Source organism: Selaginella moellendorffii, unplaced genomic scaffold, assembly GCF_000143415.4.
Source record: "Selaginella moellendorffii unplaced genomic scaffold, v1.0 SELMOscaffold_3, whole genome shotgun sequence".
Lineage (NCBI taxonomy): Eukaryota > Viridiplantae > Streptophyta > Lycopodiopsida > Selaginellales > Selaginellaceae > Selaginella > Selaginella moellendorffii.
The window spans coordinates 2,461,855-2,487,661 of record NW_003314264.1 but is presented as its reverse complement, the minus strand read 5'-3'; the positions used below and the strand labels follow the sequence as shown (position 1 = coordinate 2,487,661).

Genomic DNA, 25,807 nt, shown 5'->3' with positions numbered 1-25,807 from the left:
ATATCATTATTAAGATGATGCTTGATGTTTGCATGAATTTCCTATATGCCTTTAAACGATAACATTGCAATAGTATAGTGGTTTGAGCACAACCACTCATGAGGATTGGAGTTTTTTCCCAAATGTCTTCAAATACGCATTTTGACATGTTGACAATTGTGATGATGCCTTTCAACAATTGCATCATTTTTGTTAAGGGCCATTTAAGTCCATGATGCAATTTAGCATTCGTTTCCAAAGCTTTTTACTTCATGTGGAGTTAAATATGTAAGAGTTGGGAATGTTGTGGCCATTAAAATCTTGTAAACAACCAAAGGGAATAACTTGAAAGATGATCCACAATGGTTCAAATATAGATGGAAAAGGCCTATAAACAAAAGTGCACCCCCTTTTTTAATTGGTTAAGTGTCCTTGGGTTTAAATAGTATTAAGTTAGATGACTTCCCAGGAAGTTTAAATTCAAGATTTTACATTTGGTATCGGAGCAAGTCTTGGGTCCGACTTTGTTAATTGGCTTAGGGGAATCACCACATATTAATTGATATTTGGTAGATCAAATTTGCTCGACCCAAGGGGTAAGATGTCAAAAGTGCAAGGCTCTCGGGAAAGCTTTACTTCTCAACTTTCATTCACGAAGGCATAAATTTATAGGGAAGTGTGGTGGATTATAAACAACCAAAGGGAATTACTCAAGGGACAATATATAGAGTTCAAATATAGAAGAAAAGAGCCAATGAATAACAGTTTTTTAATCAGTTAAGGGTCTTGAGATATTTAGGGTTAAGTGTTCTTAGGCTTGAATAGTATTGGGCTGGGTGTTGGGAAGTCTAAATTAAGAAGCTTACAAAGACTTGTGCATGCACTTGCTCCTACCACCTTTGACGATGCTTTTCGCTTAGCACAATATTATGAGATGTCGCATCTTCCACTTCTTGCTACACATTCTTCAGCTCCACGTCATATGAGAGATGGTCTTATTCTAATGGAAGTTGATGTTACTACTACCCAAGTTCAAGGACAAGGGCAGAAGATAGTTCTATTCCAATTGAGGTTGATGTTGCTGCTACCCAAGTTCAAGGACAAGGGCGAGGATATAATCATGGCCGTGATGTCTACTACTAAGCGTGTAGTCACACTTATCGGCATTGTCGGCATTTTCCGAATTAGCAACCTTTATTTTTTGGGTGGAGACTTTAGTGTTAACAATGTTCTGTTGGTGTTGTTGTAGTGGAAGGTCTGGACACCGAGATGCTTCGAGAAATGAGGAGTCACATGAGTAGCAGAGAGGATCTTGCACAAATAAGTTAGACCCCTCCATCTTTCTTTTAGGAGTATCATCAAGGGGTTCACTGTACACCAACTCATCTAATGTTTACTTTCCAAGCTCGTTTTTATAACAAGAGGTCTCATATTATTCTCTTTGTGTTGGTTGATATAGGTTCAAGTTTATCTTCTATTGCTCGACCTATTGCCACACGTTGCTATTTACATTTGCGTCATGTGGTGGAACCAGTTTTCATTCTTTATGGCAACGGCCATACACATGCATGTGCATGGGATGAGGCGGACCTGGTTGTGCGTGTGGGCAATCTCAAGCTTGAGTTCCCGTCCTTGCAGGTGGTGTCGAGTCAAGCTTTTGACTTCATCCTTAGTATGGATTGGTTTCAGCGCAATTATGCCAAGTGTGACTTTAAGGCTTCTCCCCCTTGTTTCATATTTCCTTATATTTCATCTATTCCTCTCACTTTTGTACCTTTTTGTCCTTTTACTTCTACTTTTATTTCAATTAGTTTTATCTCTCCATCACTTTTGTCTTGTTCCTTTAATCCTTATTTAAATCCCTCTGACAGTCTTTGTGTTACAATGGTTGATCAATTCATGAAGGAGTATACTAATCTTTTTAAATTTAACCTATTATCTAAGGCTAAAATTGCAATACATCATCTTATTCCAATTGGCAATGCTCACCCAATCAAGGTTTCTGTTCATTGTTAGTTACCCAAAAAAATTAAGATTTTACATGCAAACGTTAAAGAAATGTTGGAAAAAAGTGTTATTCAAAAGTTGAGGAGTCCTTGAGCATGTACAGAAGATGAGACAAACCTGGTTGTGTATATAGATGCTTTTAAACTTGAGTTGCAGTCATTACAGATAGTGCCAAGTTAAGCTTTTGACCTATCCTTGATATAGATTGGTTGCAATGCAATCATGTCAAGTGTGACTTTGAAACTTTACCCCCTTATCTCATATTTATATTTTTTCCATTCCTTTTACTTATGTTCTTCTTTGTCACTTTGCTTCTAACTTTACTTCCATCACTTTTATTTTCCCATTACTTTCTTTTATATTTCGCTTTTGTTCCTCTTTTCTCTTTTCCAATCCCTCTTATGGTTTTTGTGTTACAGTAGTTGACCAGCTCATAAAAGAGTATGCTGATCTCTTTGAATTTGACCTTTTGTTTAGGGCCAAAATTGCAACATGTCATTCTATTTTAATTGGGGATGCTCACCCAATCAAGTTTCATGTTCATTGTCTTGCACCTAAAGAAATTAAGATTGTATATGCAAATATTAAGGAGATGTTAGAAAAGGGTGTTATTTGAAAGTTGCAGAGTCATTGGGCATGTGAACCTCATTTTATGACAAAGCTTAATGGGAATATTCGTTTCTACATTGATTATCATTCTTTAAATGAAGTGACAATCCCAGATGTGTACCCTCTTCTTCACACTGTTAATATCTTGGATCATCTGGGGAGAAGTCACTAATTCACCAAGTTAGATATTACTTTTGGTTACTAACAAGTACCAATAACCAAAGATAATATTCTTAAGACTACTTTTTGTACACCATTTAGTTTGTAGGAGTTGTTGGTGATGTCGTTTGGTTTGAACAATGCTCCAACAACTTTCTAGCAGATTATGGACAAAGTTCTTTGTAATATGCCGAAGGCGACTATTAATTTTATTGAAGATGTCTTGATCCACTTGGAAGGGGAGGAACATGTCCGTGATGTTTGTAAGATGTTGAATCAACTTAGGAAGTTGGTTTAAAACTGAAGCAATCGAAGTGCATATTTGGGTCTAAGGACACGATTTATCTTGAGTATTATATTTCTCATAAGGGTTTGCAAGTTGATCATAACAAACTTATAGTTGTTCTAAAGTTCCTTACTCCAAAGTGTGTGAATGATGTGCAATGCTTCTTGAGTAGGGTGCAGTATTTCAGTCATTTTGTGGATCATCTTTCTAATCACACTGCACCATTGCGAGCATGCTAAAGTTGTCAATGTCATCTTTCATTTGGTCTACAAACTGTAAGCGGGAGTTTACAAATCTCAAAGTGCTATTGACAACTCCTTCAATTTTGGCATATCCTAATTATACTTGATTTTTTATTTTGTGTGTAGATGCTTTTGATATCAGTTTGAAAGGTGTGTTGATGCAAAAGAACCCAAGTGTGCTTGGTCAGTGCCATCCTATTGCATATATTAGCTATACATTACAACTAACAAAAGTGAACTACACCATGACAGAGTATCAGTGTTTAGTATCAATTTGGAGTTTTGAAAAACTTTATGCATATCTACATGGTTCTTGAATGTTATTAGAAGGTGATCATGTCGTAATTACATCATTATTGAAGTGGAAGAACTTGGTTGATCATATTACTTGGTGGGTTTTGAAGTTTCAGATATATAATTTTGATGTTGTTCATTGCTTAGGGAGTTCTATAGCTGATGTTGATATCCTTTCTCAAGCTCCTCTTCCAAATATTATTCTTAATATTTTAAGCTTTTAGTGAAAAATAATTTAACAAAATATATAAATTTTATAAGACTGCTAATTAAAAGTGATCTAAGATATGATACATCTAATCTATCACTATAATTATTATATTGAAAGTTTATTTAAAAGTTCATTTTATAGTATTAGTTTTGTTAACTGTATGAATATGCTGAGTTGGTTTAACAAATTTATGATGACAATAAAAGCTTTTTAAAAATCTGATAATTTTAGTATAATTCTCAAAAATGAAAATTAAAGTAGATTACTTAATGAGACCTTTTAGACTTTTAACTTAGAAAAATCACTCTAAATTATTTTATAAATTTGAGTTAAATGTTTTCTATACTTTTATTATTTATAAAAACTTTAAGTAAAAGAAGTTCCAAAGTTTCACTTTATTTGTAAATTACTAGAAATTACTCAAAATATATTTATTGCCTATTACCACTATAAATTGTGCCTTAAGAGGATATTATAATTATAATTTTTTAGAATTTAAAGCTGCAAGAATAATGGTTAAATGGTAAATGCAATTGCTTGAACATGTTCAATAACCAAAAAAAGTGGTAAGAAGTGATCAGTTTGTTTTAAAATTATTAAAATGAAATAATTTTTAACAAAAAATAAACTAATTTTATTCTAAAAATAATGATAAAATTGACAAAACTAGTAATAAAATGTTTTTTTATTTATCACTATTGTACAAATTTGTAATTTGTTTCATAAATTAGCCTATAAATAATTTTGGTAATAGTGTACTCTTATGTCAATGCAGAGAAAGATAGTAATTTTAATGTCTCATTAATGTGGATATAAAATAATTGATCTTGTTGCTTTGCACCATCAACAAGCCCCTTCACCAAACTATAAGTCAAACAAAAAACATTCTTGTAAGAACTACTAGAAATTACCAGTATTTGGTGTTTCTTCTATTGCTATAACTGGCGGAAGTTCAAACAATTTTGCAATTGCTGATAGACCTTCTCTTTTAACTGGGTTCCTTGGCTCAAATTAAATTGATGTCTAGAAGTGAATGAATTATTACTCAATCACTGTTATCAAGCAATAAATACAAAATATCAGTTACAATCATGGTAAACAGGTCCCAATCAATCGAGTTTTGGACTTGCTGCTTACTATTAGTGTGGTTTACTGATGCTGTTCACGTCTCTGTACTGTCACTTATCTCTGATGTCTCCTATACACTACCAGGTCCTTCACCTATCTGCCCTCTAGGCCTATCACTTACCTCTAGTGTCTCCTATACATTGCAAGTCCCTTCATCTATCTCACTAAACAATTTGTTCTAACGTCAGGAGTTCAAGGATTACCAACTCTTTACAGCTGTCAATATCCACTGGGGCTAGCCTTTTATCTCCTCACCGTTCACATGGACATGTGACTGATTATGTGTCTAGCTGTTTTATATCTGATAAATTCTCTAGTTTGCTCCCTGCTGTAACGTTGACACTGGCTAAGTCCTCGCTTACTCTTGGATTCAGACACTTCAGTTCTCTCATAAAGCCATCCACAATAAGCTAAGAACAGATAAAGAGTCAATAGAGGAAAAAATAAAACAAAACAAGCATGAAAATACCTTCAAAACATGGTGAATGGCTGTTTTTTCCTCAACCCCAATGTTCATGGTATCTTTGCAATAGATTTGCACATGATGTTTGTAGGTTTTAAACACCTTAATTTTGTTAATTACTTGTTAAACTCAAAGTATCACATAAAGCGATTGGATAGGGCAAAAGAGAAGGTAATTGCCCAACAAACAACTTTACTTTTCGAGAAGGAACAAACATTTCGTTTGACGGACGAGCAAAACTTCGATCCTGTTACAAAGATACAATCACTCGATGGAAATTTTTCTTCCCTCATTCACTATACACGATAACAAAAGAATTCCCTGATCGATCGATCGCTGAAAAAAACGAAGGAAAAGAAAAACCTGCGTGAGACCGAGAGAAGAACTTAGTCTAGAAGCGAGAAATGCGTAACGTACCTTACTCGCAGCCTGTACAGTAGACACAGTGTGCTCCATCGCTCCAAGCTTAGTGAGCTTCCTCCAACGTCGTGGCGAAGCTCTCTCCCTTGCTCGGCGTCGAGGCAGCCATAGTCGGCCCGCCACCGTCGTGCTCTTTGTCCAGCTGGGCCTGCCGGAGCTTGCAACACCAGCTCTCGAAAGCGTCGCTCAAGTCGGGGAAAGCCTTCCTGCTCTTGAGACACGAACCGATCCAGATCTTAAACACCGCCTCCTGGTCCACCAGCGGCAGCGTCGCCACCACCGCGCTCAGCCCCTCCTCCAAGCTCCGCTGGAGCTCGTTGTCCTTACCCATGCTATCGTCCGCGTCGTGGACGAGCTTGGCGATCACCGGCAGCCAAGTCGTGACCAGCGCCAGCCTCAAGTTCCTGGCCACCACCACCTCTCCCTTTTGCAGCGCCTGGAAGATCCTCACCAGGATGCAGAACAGCGTCTCGGTGAACGGGTTCTGGTAGATCCTCGACACCATCAGCTGCGCCAGGTCCTCCTCCTCGGCCAGCATCTTGATCGCCGTCTCGGCAATCTGGAGCGAGAACAGCTCCTCGAGCAGCCACCGCAGAGCCGAGCACGCCACATTCACCTGGTGGGAGTTCCAGGAGAAGAAGTTGACGAACTTGTTGAGCTGGATCTTGAGCGCCTCCAAGTTGGTCTGGACCTCCTTGAAGAGCGCCACCTCGTTCACCGCAGCAAAGGCCGACGACGCCGGGGCCTGGACGTTGGCGAGAAGAACTCTCTCGGTGATGTCCCTGGCCTTTGGAGGAGCTCCGTTGGAGACGAGCGACAAGAGCTCTCCCAGCACCTCCTTCATCACGTCCACGGGCTTGCAATCGGGCATGCTCCCAAGAGTACACAGCCTAGCAGCCAGATCCGGGCTGGGTCGCAAGTGGAGCGACGACACACAACTCCGGATCGCCTCCTCGGCGTCGGGGGTCCATGGAACAGCCTCCAGGTACTTCATGCACGCCGCCACACACTCGTGGAGGAGGAGCTCCGCCGCTACCTCGAGCACGGTGAGCGCGTCCTGGACATCCGCAAACGCCGAGAGCTTGAGGCGATCGGGGACGTAGAGGACCTCGAAGCAGCGGACATAGGCAGAGGGATCCTTGCACTTGTCGAGGCACAGCTCGATTGGGCGGCCGGCGCTCACATTGTTCCAGCGCTCCGAGAGGCGTGCCTCGAAATATTCCGATCGACGGAGGACGTGGGAGTGGAGGTGGAGCGGCAGTGAATTTCCGCTGATCGGCACCAGCTCTAGGTGGACATCGGCGCTGCTCACGTCGCCATACCCATACCTCGAGGAGCAGCAATTGCTGCCGCCGGTCGAATTTTGCTGCTGCTGTTGCTGCTGATCCCTTGCCGAAGACATAAATCAGCAGCGAAGACCAGTGGATCGATCAATCGACCGCGCGAGCGCTCCACTTCCGCCTGGCAATAAACCCTAACCCAGAACCTTGGAAACAAAACGTTTGCACCTCTTCACAATAAATGCGGCGCGAAAGGATTCGAACCCGCGACATTGACATTTAGGTCAAACGAAAAGTTAACTAGACAGAAGAACAGTTAGTTTTCTTTACAAAGACGAGGAAATATTTCCGAGGCAGTGGATTTCATCATCGTCGTCACCGAGCACGACTCGGCAGAAAAAAATTCTAAAAAGCATAAGAAGATTTTTTTTTTTCTTGATTCTTCCTTCTCCAGCCATCGTTATCTGAAGATGCTGCTCACGGAGCTATCATCGTAGACTCGCCAGATTGTTTCGCCCAGGAGATTTGCGACGGAGAGAATCGTGAGCTGCTTGAAGCTGTGCTTCACTGGTATGGTGTTGGTCACTATCACCTCCTCGAACAGGCCTCCAGAGAGCCTCTCGATCGCTGGTGGGCTTCGAGTGGCCGAATAGAGTTAGCAAACAAAAGAAAAAAAGAAAAAAAATGGATCAACTTCTTTACCTGAAAACGCCGTGTGTGCAGCAAGCATAGACCGCCTTTGCACCTTCTTGGCGCAAAAGTGCTGCTCCGTTTGTTATTGTTCCTGGAAAGAAACGTGTCAGATGCTACTCTGCAAAGAAGAACATCAAAACCATGCTTTCGGGCCTACCAGCGGTGTCGATCATGTCATCGACCATAATCGCGATCTTGCCTTTGACATCGCCAATCAAGTTCATGACCTGCAGTAGCAAATCAACACGCATGAGAAAACAGCCAGAAGAGGATGCCGTCTACCTCTGAAACATTGTGACCTTGTCTGCGCTTGTCGACGATGGCAAGCGGGGCATCAGACAATTTCTTGGCAAATGCCCGAGCTCTTGCGACACCACCAACATCTGGAGAAACTACTACTAAGTCATCTGCGGAGATCATTTTGCTGGCAAGGTAGTCCAAAATGACAGGCTGCAAGAAAGAGCAAAGAGATTTTTGTACGGGAATGGTGACGTTGAGAAAAATATGACGCACATACCTGTCCATAGACGTGATCAACAGGAATATCGAAGTACCCCATACTTTGTCCAGAGTGAAGGTCACACGCAAGAACACGATTTGCACCTGCCTCAGTTATAAGGTTCGCTACAAGCTTTGCAGCAATCGACTCTCGACCAAGAGTCTGGAAAGAATTCGCCAGCGTTAGAACATCCGAAGAAAACTAAGATGAGAAACTTCGCTACCTTTCTGTCAGCTCTAGCATATCCGAAGTATGGAATCACGGCAGTGATCGTTTTAGCATGCGCGCGTCTGCAAGCATCGATCATCACAAACAGCTCCATTAAGTTCTCGTTGGCAGGAGGGCAAGTCGGCTGGACCAAGAAAATATCACAGCCGCGAACGCTCTCTTCGAGATGGACATGGATTTCACCATCGGCAAACCGCTTGATCGTTCTTTTGCCCAGCTCGAGGCCCATATAGCACGCAATTTCCTGAAAGCTCGAGCGTCAGTTCGTAAGGAACCGGAAGAACAAAGAGAGTGTACCGTGGCTAACGGTAAGTTGGCAGTACCAGAGAAAATTTTCAAGCGTTCTTCAGGCCTGGAGCTATGGAGCTGGAATGCTCGGGAGTGTAGAACGTCGCGTCCCGATAAAAGTTTTCTAAGATCGGCCTGGAGAGAAGATCAAAAGAATTACAACAAAGAAAGAAGAGGAAGAATCAACACAAAGAACTTCATCCATACCTCGTAGTCGGAAGGAGAAGATTTGGGGAAAGTGAGGTGCTCGGCGACACTGGCCGTCACCGGCAAAAATCCGCGCTTGCGCGACGATCCAAGAGCCAAGCCACAAGCTCTGCATTCGCTACGGAGCTGGATTCTCCCGAGCATTGGGGAGCAAGGGCTGTTTGCAAGAAACGCAGAAGCCATAGCCGCCGACGCCGACGCGACGATCCAACGATCCAATCCAACAACAATCCGCCCCGCCGCGCGCGATCGATCGGTCGATCGACCGATGAGAAAGAAGCTGATCGCGCCTTCTTGGCCGGCGGCAAGCGTTGAATGGAGGGGAAAGAAGCTAAAAACTCTTTTACTCTTTTAGGGTTGCGCCGACAAATGCGAGCCGCGAGAAATTTCAAGGCAGGAGATCGAAGCTCCACGTCGGCACTGTGACTTGGCGCAGGAGTTCTACTATTTGGATGGCACTTCCATTTAACACATGTGCTGGTATCAAACTTTTGAATGGGAATAATCTGGCGATGTTATACAATCGATTCCATGCGCTGTAACAAAAGATCCCTTTCCGCGTTTGTTGAATCGACCAGAGGTAAACCATTATAAAAACTTGGAAATGCTCCACTAAACGATACCAAAGGCCATATAAAGAAATGCGGTGAGCGTGGATCGAACACGCGACCTTCAGATCTTCAGTCTGACGCTCTCCCAACTGAGCTATCCCCGCTTTACCTGTAGAACTTTTTGACTAAAAGAATCTAAGAAAGGTTGATAGCGTTGAATTTTTCATGATAAGCATCTTTTCTTTGGATGAAGAGAACAGCAAGCTTCAGAAATTTGATCGCTTTGAATTTTCCATAGATTTTCTATATCATATATTGTCTTGTATGATATAGATGATAAGAATGTATTCTTTGGATCAAGAGAACACGTAGGTAGAGCGAGCTTATCCCTGACACGCGTTAGAACACTTTGATGATCGCATGCTACCCGCTGGAATGGATTGGCTCTGGACTACTTTCTTGTTTTCTCTTCGGGAGGCAATGCGATGGGAACCAGATCACCAATGTCCTTGTTGTCGCCCTGAAATACAGTCAGACTTATCACTTTGATTTTGATTCCAGCGCTTGAAACTTACCATAAGTTGAGTCAGATTCCATTCGTTGCGGAAGAGAAGCACGGGACGTCCCCACTGGAAACAACAAAAAGGAGAGCATAAGTTTCTCAAAGAAATCTGCGTAGAGTTTAGAGTTTTCAAAACCTGGTCCTTGACAACCATGCAATTGTAGAGTCTTCCAGCTTTCTCGATCGCAGGCCATCCTCCTGTTACCCACCGAGCAACGCTGTAACCAAGAGGTTCCAGCTTGGTTTCGATACCGTACTCGTTTAGCATCCGATATTGCACTACCTGATCCAGTTAGCAAGGTTTTGGATATGGAAACAAAGGAGCTTTATGGTGACGTACCTCAAACTGTAATTGTCCGACTGCTGCTAGAATCGGATCGTTTTTTCCTGCGTCGACTGAGTAGAGCACCTGATTATCAACAATAGTAATCAATCCATTTGAGCTTCTCAAGTTATAAAACCTGAACAGCTCCTTCACCGAGAAGCTCGTTAATGCCTTTCTGGAACTGCTTGTACTTTGCCGGGTTCGTGTTTCGCATGTAGCTGAAGAGTTCTGGGGAGAAGGATGGAATTCCTGGGTAACGTATTTGTCGGCCAGAGAAAACTGTGTCACCGATGCAAAATGCGTTTGGATTATTAAGACCGATAACTACAACCATAACACACAACGTGCTTGTTAGATGGAGAGAGAAGGGAGAATAAAACGAACCATCTCCGGCAAATCCGTTGTCAACTATGGAGCGATCTTGCGCAAACATTTTCTGCGGCCTTGTCAGCGCGATAGTTTTGCCTGTTCTGGACACTTGAACTTTCATCCCTTTCTTGAACTGACCCGAGCATACACGAACAAAAGCAACTTTGTCTCTGTGTTTCGGATCCATGTTCGCTTGTAGCTGCAATGAGCATATTAGATGGTTCTACAAAGACAATAGTATTCACCTTAAAGACAAATCCGGAAAAGGATGGGTTTTCTGGATGGATCTCACCAATGTCGCTCGAGTGTGCTCCCGGCTTTACAGAGTACTCTAGAAAACTTTCCAAAAAGAGCTCAACCTTCAACAGAAGAACAATAAAATTTTCAGAATTGGCAGTCACTTCTCAAGATCCTTACGCCGAAGTTGTTCATGGCACTTGCAAAATATACAGGTGACAAATCGCCTGAGTGAACCTTCGAAATGTCCAGCGGCGGTGTCAACTCTTCCAGCATTTCCACTTCTTCCTACGTAAGCCGCTTCCGATGGAACACAACATGCTTACAATAAAAACCTGGGAGAAAGGCTCCTACCTCAAGCTGTTTGTAGAGATCGGTGGGTATAATTGTCTTTAGACTAGGATCCATATAATCAAGGACTCGCACTGCAGCTCCAACACTACCATGTTTGCCACCTCGTTCGAAAAGATGAACCTGTCGTCTCGGCCTATAGTAGACACCAAGAAACCTGTGCACAAAAACAAAACGTAAGTGATGAAAATCAAAACGATCAAATAATATCAAAGCAAAACACCTGTCGCCAGAACCAATTGGCCAGCTGACAGGATAAGTAGGGAGCTCAAACTCCTTTTCGATTTCATCGATGAGCTCTAGCGGTTGTAAAGCTGGTCTATCCAGCTTGTTAAAGACTGTAAACACTGGCAACTTACGCATTCTACATACCTGCGAAAGGTTTATATGAACGATTTTGAGCAAGAAGTAGTGTTACGTTACCTCAAACAACTTTCTTGTCTGCGGCTCTAAGCCTTTCCCCGCATCAACAAGCATGACAGCGTTATCTGCTGCTGCCAGGGTTCTACAAGTTAAAATCATCCAACTTCAGCAAATAGAACCAAGATTAAAAAGGAACTCCCACCTGTAAGTGTCTTCACCAAAATCCTGGAGTTTACTATTTAGATTGACAACTTCATCTACGAAACAGAAAATAGAGCCAAGTACCTGATGGCCGGGAGTGTCAAGCAACGTTATCAGCTGGCCTCTAGTTTCAAAAACCATGGCTGTGGACGTGATAGATATCCCTGGATAGAATTATACAAAAGATTATGCCCGAGAACCAAACAAACAGAGAGAATCACCTCTTTGCTTTTCGAGCTCCATCCAATCTGACGTAGCATGCCTTGAAGCTCTCCGAGCTTTGACAGCACCAGCCTCGTGTATGGCACCTCCATAGAGAAGTAGCTTTTCTGTCTACACAGAATCCTCTCTTACAAAACAAAAGAGGAAGCAAACAACTGAGACATACCAGCGTTGTTTTTCCAGCATCTGGATGCGAGATTATGGCAAAGTTGCGCCTTCTTCCAATTTCCCTGGCAAACTCCGCAGGAGAAACCTCTTCCTTTCCTGGATCTTCGCTACTAGAACAGGGTTTCTCCCCGGGCTCGATCAAATCCCTGCCACTGGCACCACTACTCACAAGAATTCTATCCTCTCCGGCCGTCACGGCCTCTACAGAACCCACCGAGCAGTGTAGCGGTGTCCAGCATTTCCTCGAATGGTAGCGGCAGTGAAAATGCGAGGACGACGGCGCCCACCCGTGCGTCAAGAGCGCCATAGCCGAGGGGTTAACCATAAGCCCTAAATTCTTACCGCAAAAAAAAATTTAAACATTCGAAAATATAAACGTTGCGGTGAGCGTGGATCGAACACGCGACCTTCAGATCTTCAGTCTGACGCTCTCCCAACTGAGCTATCCCCGCAATTCGAGTTAAAAACGTCTAACAGATGATATTAGGTGATGCGCTACGCGGACAAAGAAACTTTCAAAAATCTCTCCGTTCAAATAACGAAAGTGGAAACCGCATTAAACGGAAACCACTATTTAAAGGCGCACACTTGCAAAGTGCTTCCATTCTTTGTCTCGAGTCTTGCCTGGAGAGGCGCATTTTTTAGGGCTTGCGCCTTGGGGCTCTCTCGGACGATCGAGAAACCATGGCGCGCAGTCGATTGCCCGTGATTCCTCCGCGGTAGCCGGCATTTCCCCGCAATTGAGATCAATTGCCAGGTATGGATGCCGGAATTCGCCGCCGTCGCCGCGAGTGATGATCTCCTAGGAAAATTTTGGTAGAATTTCAGGGATCCAGGCCCTGGATTTGCTCCATTCTCGCGTCACGATGCCTGGCATTCCCTACGCCTCTCCAGCGATCGAGGCCGACGCGCTGCTGTTTGGAGGCAGGGACAGGGATTATTGGCAGCGAAGGCCCGATCATCTGGATTCGTCACGCCGCATTCCTTTGGTGGCGATCAGAAATTGCCAGCCGGAAATTCAAGCTGCCCGAAGCAAATCACGCTCCAAACTCGTGGCGGTTGCGGCGGCTCCAACGACGATACATGGCCCCGCCACTGTTCTTATGAGCAGCAGCGACAGCGAGAATGATTTGGCGGCCATGGTTCACGATTTCATGGAAAACGGGGCCGATGGCTATGATAGCAGCGACAAAGAGTCCCCAACACCCACCGGGTTCGCAGTCTTCTTTGAAAAACTCAAGGTAAGAGGGTGGTATTTTATTTTCTTCTTTACTCCTGCTGCCACTGCCACCACAAGTTTTTGACATTCTTTCCCTTGGCGTTTTTCCAATGCAGGCTTTTATCTCGACCGCGTCACCCGTTGAAAAAGAGTTGCGCAGCGCGGTGATCCGCATCTTGTGTTCCATGACCGAGGACCGGATGGATGGCTTATGCCACCGCGGAATTGATTGCAAGGGCCGCTGCCTCCGCTCCTTTCTTGTGAAACGCCTGCGAAAAGCCGGGTACGACGCTGGAATCTGCAAGTCGCGATGGCAGAGCGTGGGACGAGTTCCTGGAGGTAGGTATCTCACACACAACTTAAGTCACTCGCAACTCACAAACTTCTTCGTGGCCCATCTTTCCAGGCGAGTACGAGTACATCGACGTCGAAACCTCCCCGCCACCCGGCTCGGACTCCTCCCCCGAGCGCCTCATTGTGGACCTCGACTTCCAGTCGCACTTCGAGATTGCCCGGCCGATCCAGAGCTACAAGGCGGCCGTGAGGATTCTCCCCACGCCCCTGGTCGCCACCCCTCGGAGGCTGCGCCAGGTCTTACAGGTGATGTCTGACGCCGCCAAGTTCTCGCTCAAGCAGAACGCGATGCACTTGCCGCCATGGAGGACCTTCGACTACGTCTCCGCCAAGTGGCTCTCGCCTTACGACAGAGAGATAGGATTGCTGGGGCCAGGATCGGACAGGGCAGCGGCTGTTCGTGCCAGTGATGGGTCCTCCAAGAACACCACCACAAACAACAACAGGTACAATAACAGTGGTGTGGTGGCGGATAGAAAGGGATGCTACGAACAGCTCAAGCGGACAAAAGCGTGTCTGGCGATGGACAGATGCGCCCCGGCCACGGCAGCTCGAGCTCAATCCAGAGGCAGACACAACAGCGCTGCTGTCACTTCTCCAGAGTATCAGCGACGATCGATCCTATCTTATATCGAGTGAATCGCTGTGGAGGTATTGCTTTCTCTTCTCCTTTTCCCCTGAGAGGAGGATTTTTTTTGTGTTTTTTTTTTTTTTTTTTGGTTCTTGGAGAGCGAGACAACGATCGACCAACAACAATCCTACTAGAAGAAGAGTTTCAACAACATACGTAAATACATATATAAAGAAACAACGCGGTTTTTCCAAGATTGTACACTCGCAGGTTTTTACTGTGGATTTTCTGTGAGAATTGCGAAAAGAAAATTTTGAGGCAAAGCTTTGTTTTTCCAAAAGGTGGCAAAATTGATGATGACACAGCAGCCGTGTCAGCATGAAAGGCGCCACGCGGTGCCACCTCATTGGCGCGTTATCTCTATTGGGTCTTGAAGACTACGTCCGAGAGCTCAGCCAGGAGGAAATTTACAGTGAGCAGCACGATTGAGGAAGCAAAGATGATGCTAAGGACTACCACCGTGGTCCCAAACACTTTGCCCGGATTTGGCCACTCGATCATCCCAATCTCCTGCGCCAATCCCTCCCAAAATCCCACCGAGCTTGGCGATGGCGCGGCCTGCTTTCTCAGCTTCCGCAGAGCTTCGCCAATTTCTTGCTGCTCCTGCTGCCCGCGAGCTTGTTGAAGCTCGCCCTGTGCTGAGGAGTCCTGGGATTCCTGGGATCCTTCCTGGACCGGCAAGTCAAGAGGCGCGATGCGCGCGGATTCCTCTGCGCCAGATTCCTGCTTGGATGACGACTGGGAGCGTAACCGGCTCCTCCTCGCGGGCGCATTTCTCCCATTTACCAAGAAGAGCGAATTCTTGTGCCGCGATGGCGAGGGAGGGAGAGGGGGAAGAAAATGCGCCCTTGTCCAGCCCAGTGCTCCCATAACCTAACCCTAGGAAATAGAATGACTAGTTTTTACAAGATATATCCACAGTTCCAACTACAAGAATTTTCTTCTCCTTTTGTTCAGGGTTTAGGGTTTACCAACGAAATTCGCTTTAAGCCAGCAAAATAAGCGTCATTCCGCCAACCATCATCAAAATGAATGGCAATCGCCTCCATATCTTTTCCTGCAAAGGACGTCAAACGAGTCAAAAGGAAGACAATTTCAAAAGCTGCGGGACGACCATTTGCTACCTTGAACACCACTCTTCCTATCAAAACTGAGAGTAGCACGTTGCTGCGCTTAGCCTGCACTCAAAGTCCGCATTAGAAAAGTCCCCGGTTTGCTTTTCTTGAGCCAGAAACAAAGGAGAGAAAAGACCAAAGAAGTGGAGAAAAGAGAAAACAAAGAGAGGCAGGAAGAGATTGCTTACCGCAACAGCGTACGAGACGAGCAGGATCTCCAAGCTCTTGAGGTAGCAAATGAAGGCTACGACCTCAAACAGAGAGATGGCCAGCAGCACTGGAAAGAAGTGAATCAAAAGCGAGAATGACTTTGGGCTGTAAAAGAGAACGCAGGAGTCAGCCAAGCTATCACCTGAGAGAGATAAACAAGCCAACCTTGTGACAAGTAGATATAAAACCACGGGAACGGCCGTAAAGCCTCGTTGGAGAGCAGCAAAATTGAGAAGCGATGGTGCCAAGTGACCAGCCATTTTGTCAAGGCTGCAAAGACAATGGAGCTAAGAAGCCATAAATGAATCTCGAGAAAACGAACCTGTTACTTATGCTCAGTAACGCTGCAACACCCAGCATGAGGAGCGTCCCCTCTTCCCTTTTGCAAACTTTAGAACAGGAAAAGCGAAAAAAGAGAGAGAGAGAAATCTTTACCATTGAATCTGTGGCCACCAGGAAGAATTCCCTCCAGGAATCGCCACCGGAGGGGAGTTCTTCTCACTGAGATCCAACACGACACCATCGCCATCGGTGGAAAACTTTGGGACCTTGTCACAAGCCTTGGACGAGTTCCAAGGAAGCAAAGGAAGAACCGAGACGATCTTGCCCGGGGGCTCGTCGGATTTCTTCACCTCCACCTCCGCCGGGTGATCCAGCGCGAGGAAGTAGCCGCCGAGAGTGACCACCACGATTCCCATGAGCCCCTGCGAGCTCGGGAGCTCGTTGATGATCACATAGCTCGTAAAAACCAGAAGAACTGGAGTGAAAGCTAGATAAGGAACAGTGACCGAGAGAGGGGAGACGTGGAGAGCACGCTGGTACATGAACCCCACCAGAGCCTTGATCGCCGCGGTGACGAGGAGCGCGGCGACGTACTCGGTGTCCAGCCGCGTCAAAGAGAAGAGATCGAAGCCGCCGGAGAGGAGCGCCATGGAGGAGAGGAGCAGCGCGTCCAGGAGAGCCACCAGAGCTACGAGCTCGCGGTCCGAGAAGCGCTGGGACGCCCATTTCCTGCTGGCATCGATGCAGCTGTGGCCGATCGCGGCGCCCGCGGCGTACGCGAATCCTGCCCAGATCATTTCTCTGCTCTTCTCCGGAGCGAGCGATCGATCGATCGATCGATCGCTAGGACGATCGCTGCATTGTCGGCGAGGGCGCGATTGGTGCCACCAGAATACCTGCTCGGTTGACAATCACAGCATCCCGGCTCCTCTGCCTCCGGGGACGACCTTATGGAGACCTAATTCGCCCTAATTTCTTTTTTTCTTTCTTTCACAAGGGATGGGTGAGTCTTTTTTCATGAAAAACTCTTCACCGAAAAACAAATAATGTAATGAACTTGTTCCAAAAACAAAATTACTTCTATTCACTAATGCTTTTCATTTATCATCCATTTTTTGCTGATCGATCAGCATTTAAGAGTTTGGGCACCTCCAAAACCAATGTGATTTGTGGTGAATGTGAGATTGTCTTGATTTCGAATTTTACTCACTTCGTCCTTCCATACAAGCATTGCTTGTTCCTTTGCTTTCATAGATGCTTCCTCAATTTCCCGCTCCAACTCCATGGCGAAATCATTCTCCTCATCTACTACTGGGATGGGAAGTTCTTCCTCCATTTGCCGCACCAGCTCCATGGCAAAATTGTTTTGCTCCTCGCCCAAATCGAATCGGGTGCCCTGGCCCTGTTGGTCGCTGAACTCCCGGCTGAACTCCTCAAGACCCAGTAGTAAATCTAGATCATCACCATCATCGACATTGAAATCCTTGAGAAAGTTCTTCTCCTCGTCCTCCACAGAAGGACCCTTGTCCTCCAAATCCATTTTACACCACAATTTCTCAACCTCCTGGAAGATCTCCTCGTCTTGCACGTATCCCTCGAGGTCACAGGCGTTGACTGGCAACGACTGATCCCGGACCACGAGTTGACTAGGGCATTGACCTGTAGTGCTTGGTGATGGCCTCGCCGTTCTCCTCGAAGCTCCGCGACTTGCCCTGCGCGGGGATGCACAACCGCGACTCCCACTGGTTGCGGCCGATGGAATCATCGGCGAAGGCAACATCTCGCGAGGAAGACACTGCCCCCTTGACTTGTTCTGCTGCTGCTCCTTCTTGGGTCTCTTCCTTGGACGACCGCCATCTTCTTTCTTGGCTCGTTTCGCTCGTATTGTGCCACCCAGGGTGAAGTGCCGTTTGCACACCGTGCACTTGTAGCGCGGCTGGATCAGCATGTGGTTTTCGAAATAGTCAAACTTGGTGAGTGCCGAGCTATCGCAGCCGTGTGGGCAGAGCGGGTGCTGCTGTCGCAAGAAGGCCATGAGCTCCCCCACGCTCCCAAACGTAACAAAAGCCTGCTGTGATGTCTGTGAACCAAAAACTGGGTAGTTTTGGAGATGATGGATGTCCTTGACTAGCACGTCTCTCATTTCTGTCATTTTTACTGACTACCAAATAATCTAGGTATGCTGTTAAGGGCGATGAAAATATACTTTACATTCAAACAAATATTCTGATACAGTATCAGAATATTTGTTGGAATGTAAAGTTGAGTGAAATCTGCGCAAGAATCCATGAGGCATCCTGTTTTAACTTAAACTTCTGTGAAAATCTTTTTAAGGCTTTAGTACGGAAGAGACTTTAGACCACTTAATCCATGTCACTAGCCCACAACAAGATTATCGTCTGGATCAGATTTCCTGCTGATCCGTACAGAGTTTACAACAAGGGCAAAATCTATTTTGTTTTTGTTGTGCGGGCTAGCACAAACTCGTGCTGGGCGGAGCAGCAAGAGCAAGCTGGTTGTGGCGAAATTAAGCTTAAACCAAAAGAGGTGGATTCCTGAGAGATGAGGAGAGGTGAAACTTTCAGTGACTGGTACTTTTTTCTTGTGAGGCGACCTTTTCGTCTGGTTTAAACCAAAACTAATCTATTGTTTATTCAAACCTTTATGGAGGTAAGACTATTTAATATTTTAGAAACTTTTAAAATGTAAAGTAAAAGTCATGGTGGTGAAAATATGCTTTACTAACGATGTTTTTTCTTTTTTCCTAGAAACGTTATTCCTTTAAACTAGCAAGGCGATGGCGGCAAGCATTCTAATTCCCTTTCAGAAGAATTCCCAAAAGAGGGAAAATCCTGCATTTCTGGGATGAACAGGCTGACAGCTAGAAGCTCCTCGTCCTCGCAAAACTCCACACAAAACTCGCTAAAAAACCTCTGCACCATGGCTCGAAAGACGGGGCAATTGAGCAGCATATAGTAGCCCAGAAATTCCTCCAAGTCCACCAAATCATCAAAGCTGTCCGCTACAACCATCTCCACCACTTCGTCCCACCTCGATTTGAGCTTCATAGCCTCACTGCGCTGCACGCCAGGATGCGGTGACAAAATCTTCTTGCCTTTGCCATGCCCAAGGTCCTCCGCATCATTCTTGAACGAGAAGCTGCTGGACGAAGCCTGAGAGTCCTCTAAGTTGCGGTGGATGACTTCCTGGCGATCTAAAGCTTCCGTGCAGCTGTTCTTGAGTTTGCTGTAGCCACTAAACGACCATAAACTGCTTCCCGACTTCTTGAGCTTTTGCTTCTGCTGCTGCCTGTATGCAAAGCTCGCTCTCCAACTGATCCTGTGCTTGTTGCTGCTGCTCTTCACCAGCACCCCACGAATTGACGACCTTCTACCGATGAGTTTCATCCGCTTCAAGAGATTCTTGCAAACGCTCCGGAACTTAATGCACCAAGGAAAAGAAACCACCCGTAGCGTCCCATCGGCAGCTGTCATTTCATGAACCATCCTCCTCTGCTACTGACCAAGATGTTGACCACGCACATTGATCCGATGACGGTCCTGTGCATGGAAACAAGTCAGTGCTGTTGCCATTTATAATGGAACACTCACCTGACGTTCAAACAAATGCTTCCAATTGTCAACATCTGACACGGTAAAAATAACATAGGAAGAAAAAAAAACAGTGAAACTTATGGGTAGTCAAGCTGCTGCAGCTTTGAGCGACGCCAAAGCGCTCGCTTCGTGCTGCATCTTGAGCGCATTCACAAAAATTTCCAGACCAATCCCCTCCATAATTTGCTCAATCGCGTGTTGCGTCACTCCCACTCGATGATCAGTTACCCGACCTTGGGGAAAGTTATACGTTCTTATGCGCTCCGATCTGTCGCTTGAGCCAATCTGGAGTGACAATTTATAAAAGTAGAAAAAATAACGTTCTGCGACAATAAACTGAATTACCTGATCTTGTCGTAATTCAGACCGACTTGCCACTGCTCGGGACCGCTCGAGCTCGTACAGCCTAGCATATAAAATACTCAAAGCTTTTGCTTTGTTCTATACAATCTCAGCTCAGTTGTAGCAAAGCACGCGTGTTGAAGGGCCTACCTTGTGTTGAGAGCGTTCGTCTTGGATTGCGACCACGATACCTGTTGGAGCGTGGGTAACTCGGACTGCGCTGCAGGTAGTATTTACATGCTGTCCACCGGCTCCACCAGCTCGGTAAGTGTCTATCTTTATCTCGTCATTACGGATCTCGACATCAACCTGTCAGCATAGTCAAACTTCAGCAACAGAAAAACGAGAAAAAAAAAACATGTATCAATGGTCTATGCAAGTGCAAAGGTTTAGTAAACCTGGAGTGAACCTCATTCGCTTCGGGAAGAATAGCGACTGACGCAGTACTTGTGTGTATACGCCCAGCCTTCTCAGTGACAGGAACACGCTGCACACGGATGCATATAAAAAAAATGAAACCACGGTAATTACTTTCGTACCTGGACGCGATGAACGCCACTTTCGAACTTCAGAGCTCCATAAACACCATCTCCAGATATTACAGCACTAGCCTCCTATAAAGACAAGCTCAGATACGCCGGTGGAGAACCGGATAGTTACCTTGTAACCTCAGGTGTCGGTGGTAGTAATGCTCAGAACTTCAAACCTCCATGAGTTGTTTGCAGCGTATTTCTCATACCTGAGAGCATTCATAGAAATCCAATAAGCATTCGACATGAACCAGAAAGACGTGCCTACATCTTGAAGAGATCAGACGCAAAAATTGACGCTTCGTCACCTCCAGCTCCTAAAAATTAGATAAAACATATCAAACATCAAGCTTATGGGTTGCACTTGCCTGCTCTGACTTCGAGAATATAACCTCTGCTATCAGCTTCATCCTTAGGAATAAGCTCCAGGAGAACATCGTGCTGAGCATCTCTCACTTCTCTGGTGGCCGTTTGAAGTTCTCCAGAGGCCAGCCTACGCATTTCTTCGTCTTCAACGGACTCTTTGACCAATTCTTTCAAGCCAATTACTTCCTGCATTCAACCAAAGAGTCTCTTTTTTCCAAACTTTAGACGTCAAACCTTTTCTTTGGCTCTCAGCGCCTTGATCATATCCACGGAGTAATCCAGATTGCGAAGCTCCTTGTTCATCTTGATGAGCTTTTCTGACGCAATCCCAGGCTGAAATCATTCACGATCGTATTTTCAAGGACGAAATCCGAATCTACACTTTACCTCTAGAAGCGCTTTGGAAAGACAAGCATGGCGGTCTTCAATAGAGCTCATTCTCTTCTCCAAAATTCGCAAAATATCGTCGGGAATGGGCGCATGCTTGTCTGGAGATAGAAAATCCATGTCTCCAATCCACCTACATTTCGCAAGAACATACCCATGAGCGTGGAATACAAGCTCCTGCTTCCCAGATTCCACGCCGGGAGACGCCATCGCCATCGCCGGGCAGCTCCCAGCATCATAACCCTAAAAACCAGAGCCCAAAGTAATCCAAATCGCAGTAGAAAAGAAATGCTTGCCACGTTGCGGGCAACAGGAAGTCAATCTGGCGGCTCTCTCCGTCGGGATCGCCAGAGGATCACTGCGATTTGCCGCTCGGATCCAGAAGAGGCGATTTGGAGCTGGACGAGCGATGGGAAAGACGGCGATCGATGAGACATCGACGGATGGGGAATTCAAGCGCACCGAGTCATCGTTTCGCAGCTGGATTTCTAGCAAAGAAGGGTGTGATATTCCGGCCGTGGCCGATAGGTACCATCTCTACATCTCGTATGCGTGTCCCTGGGCTTCCCGGTGCTTCGCTACGCTCAAGCTCAAGGGCTTAGACCATGCTATTGGCGTCACGGTATGTCAAAGAAATTTCCTTCTTTCTTTTGGAAGTTAGAAGCTTTCTCGCGCTTGCATGAAGCTAGCGTTTTCTTCGATTTCCTGTGTTTCATATGGTTTGTTTGTGACAACTAAGTGTTGTTTTCTTCGATTCTTGTGCTTCATATGGTTGGCGTGTATCCTTGTTGCTTTGGACAATTCTAAGTGCTAGAAGCTTCTTCTTTTGTTTTCTTGAGGATGATCTTCACACCTTTCTCTCGTAACGTGTAGTCCACAAAACCAAAGTGGGAGAGAACCAAAGAAGGCGAGAGTCACTTTGGATGGACGTTTCCTTCCTCTGACAACGAGGAACCTGGTGCTCAGCCTGACCCCATAAACGATGCCAAGACTGTCCGTGAACTTTACGACATCGCCAATCCAAACTACACTGGAAAGTACACTGTTCCCGTGAGTACTCGCTTCCTTTCTTTCTTCGTTTCTTTCTTTCCCTTCAAGGTTTTCACAGCTTGATTGCCTGACGTAAACAGGTTCTTTGGGACAAAGCAAAGAAAACTATCGTGAACAATGAGAGCTCTGATATCATCCGCATGCTCAACAGCGAGTTCAACCATCTTGCAAAGCGTCCCGATTTCGACCTTTACCCGAGAGATCTCCAGGCCAAGATTGATGAAGTGAACGCTTGGGTGTATGACTCCATCAACAACGGAGTTTATCGCTGTGGCTTTGCAACCAAGCAGAAGCCTTATGAGGAGGTAAATCTTCAGAACTTTTCTTCTTTAGTTTTTCTTATGAATCCAAGTTCTTTTACTTGTCGCAGGCGTTTGAGGCTCTGTTCAATGCGCTGGATCGCTGCGAGGATATCCTCTCAAAGCAGAGGTATCTGTGCGGAAACGTTTTCACCGAGGCAGATCTCCGGCTCTTCAAGACGCTGATAAGATTCGACGAAGTAAGCTCTGGGGTGTTTTTTTTCTTGCTTTCTCTCGAAGTTTTATTCAAATTCATTACCTATGCCAGGTTTATGTTGTTCATTTCAAGTGCAACAAGAAGCTGATCCGTGAGTACCCAAACCTCTTCAACTTCGTCAAGGACGTGTACCAGATGGATCGGATCTCGGACACCGTCCGCATGGACCACATCAAAAAGCACTACTACGGAAGTCATCCCTCCATCAATCCGTATGGCGTCATCCCTGTTGGAAGCGTCATCGACTACTCCACTCCACACGACCGCCACAAGTTTAACACATGAGTTTTAGATTCCCAGTTATGATTGTTACCTTCGATAATATATTATTCGTTTTCCATTTCTGCTTTCTCTCTTTTGCTTTTTACGCTTTCACGATGCAGTGTCCTAAGGATCAACCAATGCCAGATCCCATGCAAGTGGATCTCTATATATTAAGTGCAACTAGCCAACCAGATGTACTTCAGCAATCTTCAACATCTTTGTGATGGTCTTCTGAGATCTTGGGGATAATATGTACCATTGGTTTTGATTCCTTTCACTCTTGTAACCAGTCTTTCAGATTCTTGAATTAATCTTCAATTATTACATGCTTTCAAGGCATTAAACCACAATGTAAGGGATAAAAGTTGATTTGCTTGTCACTCTTGGTCCCTCTAGTCTTTAGTCTTCAAAATCTTGAGGATAATATGCTAAAGCTTAAGCAAATTCCTTGCAGCATTATTCAATTGTTTTTTTTGTTAATGTATTTTTAAAAAAATCAAATTTTTCTATCACAAGAAAGAAAAATATTTTTGATACATTATTTAGCACAAAAGGCATCTAAATAAAGAAAAGCTTTTAGCAAAAGGGATCTTAGATCATTAAAACCTTTTCTTTTTTTAGAAAATTTACTAAAAAGGATATTAAAGAGAATTTAGCTAAATGGAAAGTAATGTTGAAGAATAAAATTAAAATGTTTTCTGTGTTAACTCTTTGAGATTATATAGAAGATATACTATACTACATTTGAAAAAAAAATAGTAACATTACCATACACTAAATATAAATTATATAGAAGATATACTATACTACATTTGAAAAAAAAAAAGTAACATTACCATACACTAAATATAAATTAAGGATGTTTAAACTTCCATGTATTTTCTTCTACCATCACTTATATATTTTTGTCAATTATCCCAACAAGGCCTGTGGTCTTTAACTTTTTATATATGCATTTTCTCTTGTGAATTTTTGAATGTTACAAAAACAATTAATGTTTTAAAATCCCTAGTAAATTATAATCATGTTTTTTTAATTCCATTTTCTTAATTATAGATACTTTTGTCAAGAGTGTGTAAAAAATCCTTATAAAAATAGTGTTTAAAACTTTTAAAGTTACTATCATAACCTAAAATATATTTATATTAGAATATCCTTATTACATATTGAATCCCTTTCCTCATTTTTTTTATAATTTGGTTGTGTGATGTCAATGACTTATTCAATTAGCTAAAATACAAAAGAAAAAAGTGTGAAATAATTGTTATCACAAGAGTAAGTGTAGCAAAGGTCTATTATTTATTTATAGCAAATAAAACATTTTTAAAATTTTTATATTACAAATCACTAATATTTTGATCCTTTGTATAATTTTAAAATAGATATTTAAGTAGTGAAGTTTAATTCTATAATGTGAAATGTGTTTATATAAGCTTATAACACAATTAAAAAATATTTTAAGGCATTTTATAAATAATTTTAATATTATCATCTATCATCAATAACTCTCCATTTATATTTATTATATAAATGTAAAATCGGTAATTTTGTTGTGTGAGGGCCAAGTGTACGGCTACGATGCCGTATACTAATATTAGCATAGTGGGATTTTGGTAGCCGTCGGATCGGTTTCAATCCGGACCACTCGCTCCTGTATATAAACTAGGGTTTTTGGGCTAATTGATATGCATATTTCTGTATTCCCTTTCCATATTCCATGTATTCACATTCGTGGAGGTGAGGGGCACCTTTGATTGTCTCTGGGGAGTGCTTAAATTTGGGATTTCGGTTTAGATCTAGCTTTTGCATTGTCTAGATTTAGTTTTTTCCATTTCCTTTCTTTTGTTCTTTCCTTTCAGGATTTTGGTTTAGATCTAGCTTTTTGCATTGTCTAGATCTACCATTTCTTTCCAGTTTTTTTGTCATTTCTCTTCTTTTGCTCTTTCTTTTTTTCATTCATCTTCATGGCCGATCCGCAATCTCCTCCTTTGACTCTAGAGCAGCAGTTGGTTCAATTGCTTGATGCTATGCGCTTGCAATTGAACAACCAAACTCAATTGATGGTAGTGTTCATGGCACATGGTACAACTCCTCCTGCTCTTGGTGCCAATCCTCGTGTTCGGCCGGAGTTCTTTCGTGGGACTCCTGGGGATGATGTGTACCATTGGTTCGATCACTTCACGGTGATTGCCACATATCATTCTTGGGATGATGCTCGATGTTTGCGTGAGTTCCCCACATGTCTCCAAGGGACGGCATTGCAGTGGTATAATGGATTGAGCGTAGCCACTCGTGGTGATTGGAGTGTTCTTCCGGACGTCTTCAAATGCGCCTTCGGACACGCCAACGATTGTGATGATGCCTTCCAACAATTTCATCGTCTTCGCCAAGGGCCATCTGAGTCGGTGATGCAATTTGGCGTTTGTTTCCGAAGTTTTTTGCTTCGTGCGGAGCCAAATATATCGGAGCGGATCAAGCTAGGAATGTTGTGGCCAGCACTTCGTCAAGATCTTGTCGGACTTGTGCATGCACTTGCTCCTGCCACCTTTGACGATGCTCTTCGCTTAGCACAATGTTATGAGACG

At 44.2% G+C, this 25,807-nt stretch overlaps 7 protein-coding genes, 2 non-coding genes and 1 pseudogene across 14 annotated transcripts in view; 2 read left to right on the top strand and 8 right to left on the bottom strand.

The window, feature by feature from the left end:
* Positions 1-5,528: 5,528 nt before the first annotated feature.
* On the bottom strand, positions 5,529-7,266 carry LOC112344228 (BTB/POZ domain-containing protein At1g63850-like). Of its 2 annotated transcripts, none has more exons than XM_024668627.1 (2): positions 5,796-7,266; positions 5,529-5,741 (listed from the first exon to the last, which is right to left on the bottom strand). In XM_024668627.1, the coding sequence occupies exon 1, from the start codon at positions 7,198-7,200 to the stop codon at positions 5,845-5,847; it is 1,356 nt and encodes a 451-aa protein (XP_024524395.1). In that variant the 5' UTR covers positions 7,201-7,266; the 3' UTR covers positions 5,529-5,741; positions 5,796-5,844. The 2 variants fall into 2 exon arrangements, with proteins under 2 accessions (XP_024524395.1, XP_024524394.1); XM_024668626.1 differs by having other exon boundaries at positions 5,529-5,714.
* Positions 7,267-7,381: 115 nt separating this feature from the next.
* On the bottom strand, positions 7,382-9,336 carry LOC9643520 (ribose-phosphate pyrophosphokinase 1). Of its 2 annotated transcripts, XM_002963264.2 has the most exons (8): positions 8,994-9,336; positions 8,796-8,921; positions 8,494-8,742; positions 8,289-8,432; positions 8,054-8,221; positions 7,929-7,998; positions 7,781-7,862; positions 7,382-7,713 (listed from the first exon to the last, which is right to left on the bottom strand). In XM_002963264.2, the coding sequence occupies exons 1-8, from the start codon at positions 9,174-9,176 to the stop codon at positions 7,539-7,541; spliced, it is 1,197 nt and encodes a 398-aa protein (XP_002963310.1). In that variant the 5' UTR covers positions 9,177-9,336; the 3' UTR covers positions 7,382-7,538. The 2 variants fall into 2 exon arrangements, with proteins under 2 accessions (XP_002963310.1, XP_024522600.1); XM_024666832.1 differs by lacking the exon at positions 8,994-9,336 and having other exon boundaries at positions 8,822-8,906.
* A 299-nt stretch (positions 9,337-9,635) lies between these two features.
* TRNAF-GAA lies at positions 9,636-9,708 on the bottom strand. The gene has a single exon. It is a non-coding gene; the product is annotated as a tRNA-Phe (tRNA).
* Positions 9,709-9,809: 101 nt separating this feature from the next.
* Positions 9,810-12,663, bottom strand: LOC9655248 (peptide chain release factor 3). 2 transcript variants are annotated; one of them, XM_002963263.2, is made up of 15 exons: positions 12,341-12,663; positions 12,174-12,285; positions 12,037-12,116; positions 11,954-11,976; positions 11,812-11,893; positions 11,612-11,760; positions 11,392-11,545; positions 11,218-11,325; positions 11,046-11,159; positions 10,816-10,999; positions 10,568-10,755; positions 10,447-10,515; positions 10,243-10,389; positions 10,120-10,173; positions 9,810-10,064 (listed from the first exon to the last, which is right to left on the bottom strand). In XM_002963263.2, exons 1-15 carry the CDS (start codon positions 12,647-12,649, stop codon positions 9,996-9,998), a joined length of 1,842 nt encoding a protein of 613 aa, XP_002963309.1. In that variant the 5' UTR covers positions 12,650-12,663; the 3' UTR covers positions 9,810-9,995. The 2 variants fall into 2 exon arrangements, with proteins under 2 accessions (XP_002963309.1, XP_024522581.1); XM_024666813.1 differs by having other exon boundaries at positions 11,954-12,116.
* A 58-nt stretch (positions 12,664-12,721) lies between these two features.
* Positions 12,722-12,794, bottom strand: TRNAF-GAA. Its single transcript has one exon. It is a non-coding gene; the product is annotated as a tRNA-Phe (tRNA).
* Positions 12,795-12,909: 115 nt separating this feature from the next.
* LOC9643519 lies at positions 12,910-14,747 on the top strand. Of its 2 annotated transcripts, none has more exons than XM_024666838.1 (4): positions 12,910-13,099; positions 13,163-13,583; positions 13,678-13,900; positions 13,968-14,747. In XM_024666838.1, the coding sequence occupies exons 2-4, from the start codon at positions 13,209-13,211 to the stop codon at positions 14,552-14,554; spliced, it is 1,185 nt and encodes a 394-aa protein (XP_024522606.1). In that variant the 5' UTR covers positions 12,910-13,099; positions 13,163-13,208; the 3' UTR covers positions 14,555-14,747. The 2 variants fall into 2 exon arrangements, with proteins under 2 accessions (XP_024522606.1, XP_002963718.2); XM_002963672.2 differs by having other exon boundaries at positions 12,910-13,583; positions 13,968-14,566; positions 14,645-14,747.
* Positions 14,748-14,906: 159 nt separating this feature from the next.
* On the bottom strand, positions 14,907-15,416 carry LOC9643518 (preprotein translocase subunit SECE1). The gene has a single exon (XM_024668468.1). The coding sequence runs from the start codon at positions 15,414-15,416 to the stop codon at positions 14,907-14,909; it is 510 nt and encodes a 169-aa protein (XP_024524236.1).
* Positions 15,411-17,168, bottom strand: LOC112340421. Its single transcript, XM_024666851.1, has 6 exons — positions 16,307-17,168; positions 16,194-16,250; positions 16,037-16,141; positions 15,850-15,976; positions 15,671-15,724; positions 15,411-15,603 (listed from the first exon to the last, which is right to left on the bottom strand). The coding sequence occupies exons 1-6, from the start codon at positions 16,948-16,950 to the stop codon at positions 15,532-15,534; spliced, it is 1,059 nt and encodes a 352-aa protein (XP_024522619.1). The 5' UTR covers positions 16,951-17,168; the 3' UTR covers positions 15,411-15,531.
* Positions 17,169-19,821: 2,653 nt separating this feature from the next.
* Positions 19,822-21,655, bottom strand: LOC9655247 (annotated as a pseudogene).
* Positions 21,656-21,678: 23 nt separating this feature from the next.
* Positions 21,679-25,807, top strand: part of LOC9643517 (glutathionyl-hydroquinone reductase YqjG) — a 22,096-nt gene continuing 17,967 nt past the window's right edge. The window contains exons 1-5 of one of the 2 annotated variants that reach the window (XM_002963671.2): positions 21,679-22,014; positions 22,266-22,442; positions 22,523-22,747; positions 22,813-22,941; positions 23,010-23,302. In XM_002963671.2, the coding sequence (XP_002963717.1) occupies positions 21,802-22,014; positions 22,266-22,442; positions 22,523-22,747; positions 22,813-22,941; positions 23,010-23,243 (978 nt within the window). In that variant the 5' untranslated portion in view covers positions 21,679-21,801 and the 3' untranslated portion in view covers positions 23,244-23,302. Of the gene's footprint in view, positions 22,015-22,265; positions 22,443-22,522; positions 22,748-22,812; positions 22,942-23,009; positions 23,303-25,807 lie in introns of those variants that run through there. The other variant, XM_002963670.2, reaches the window with a different exon arrangement.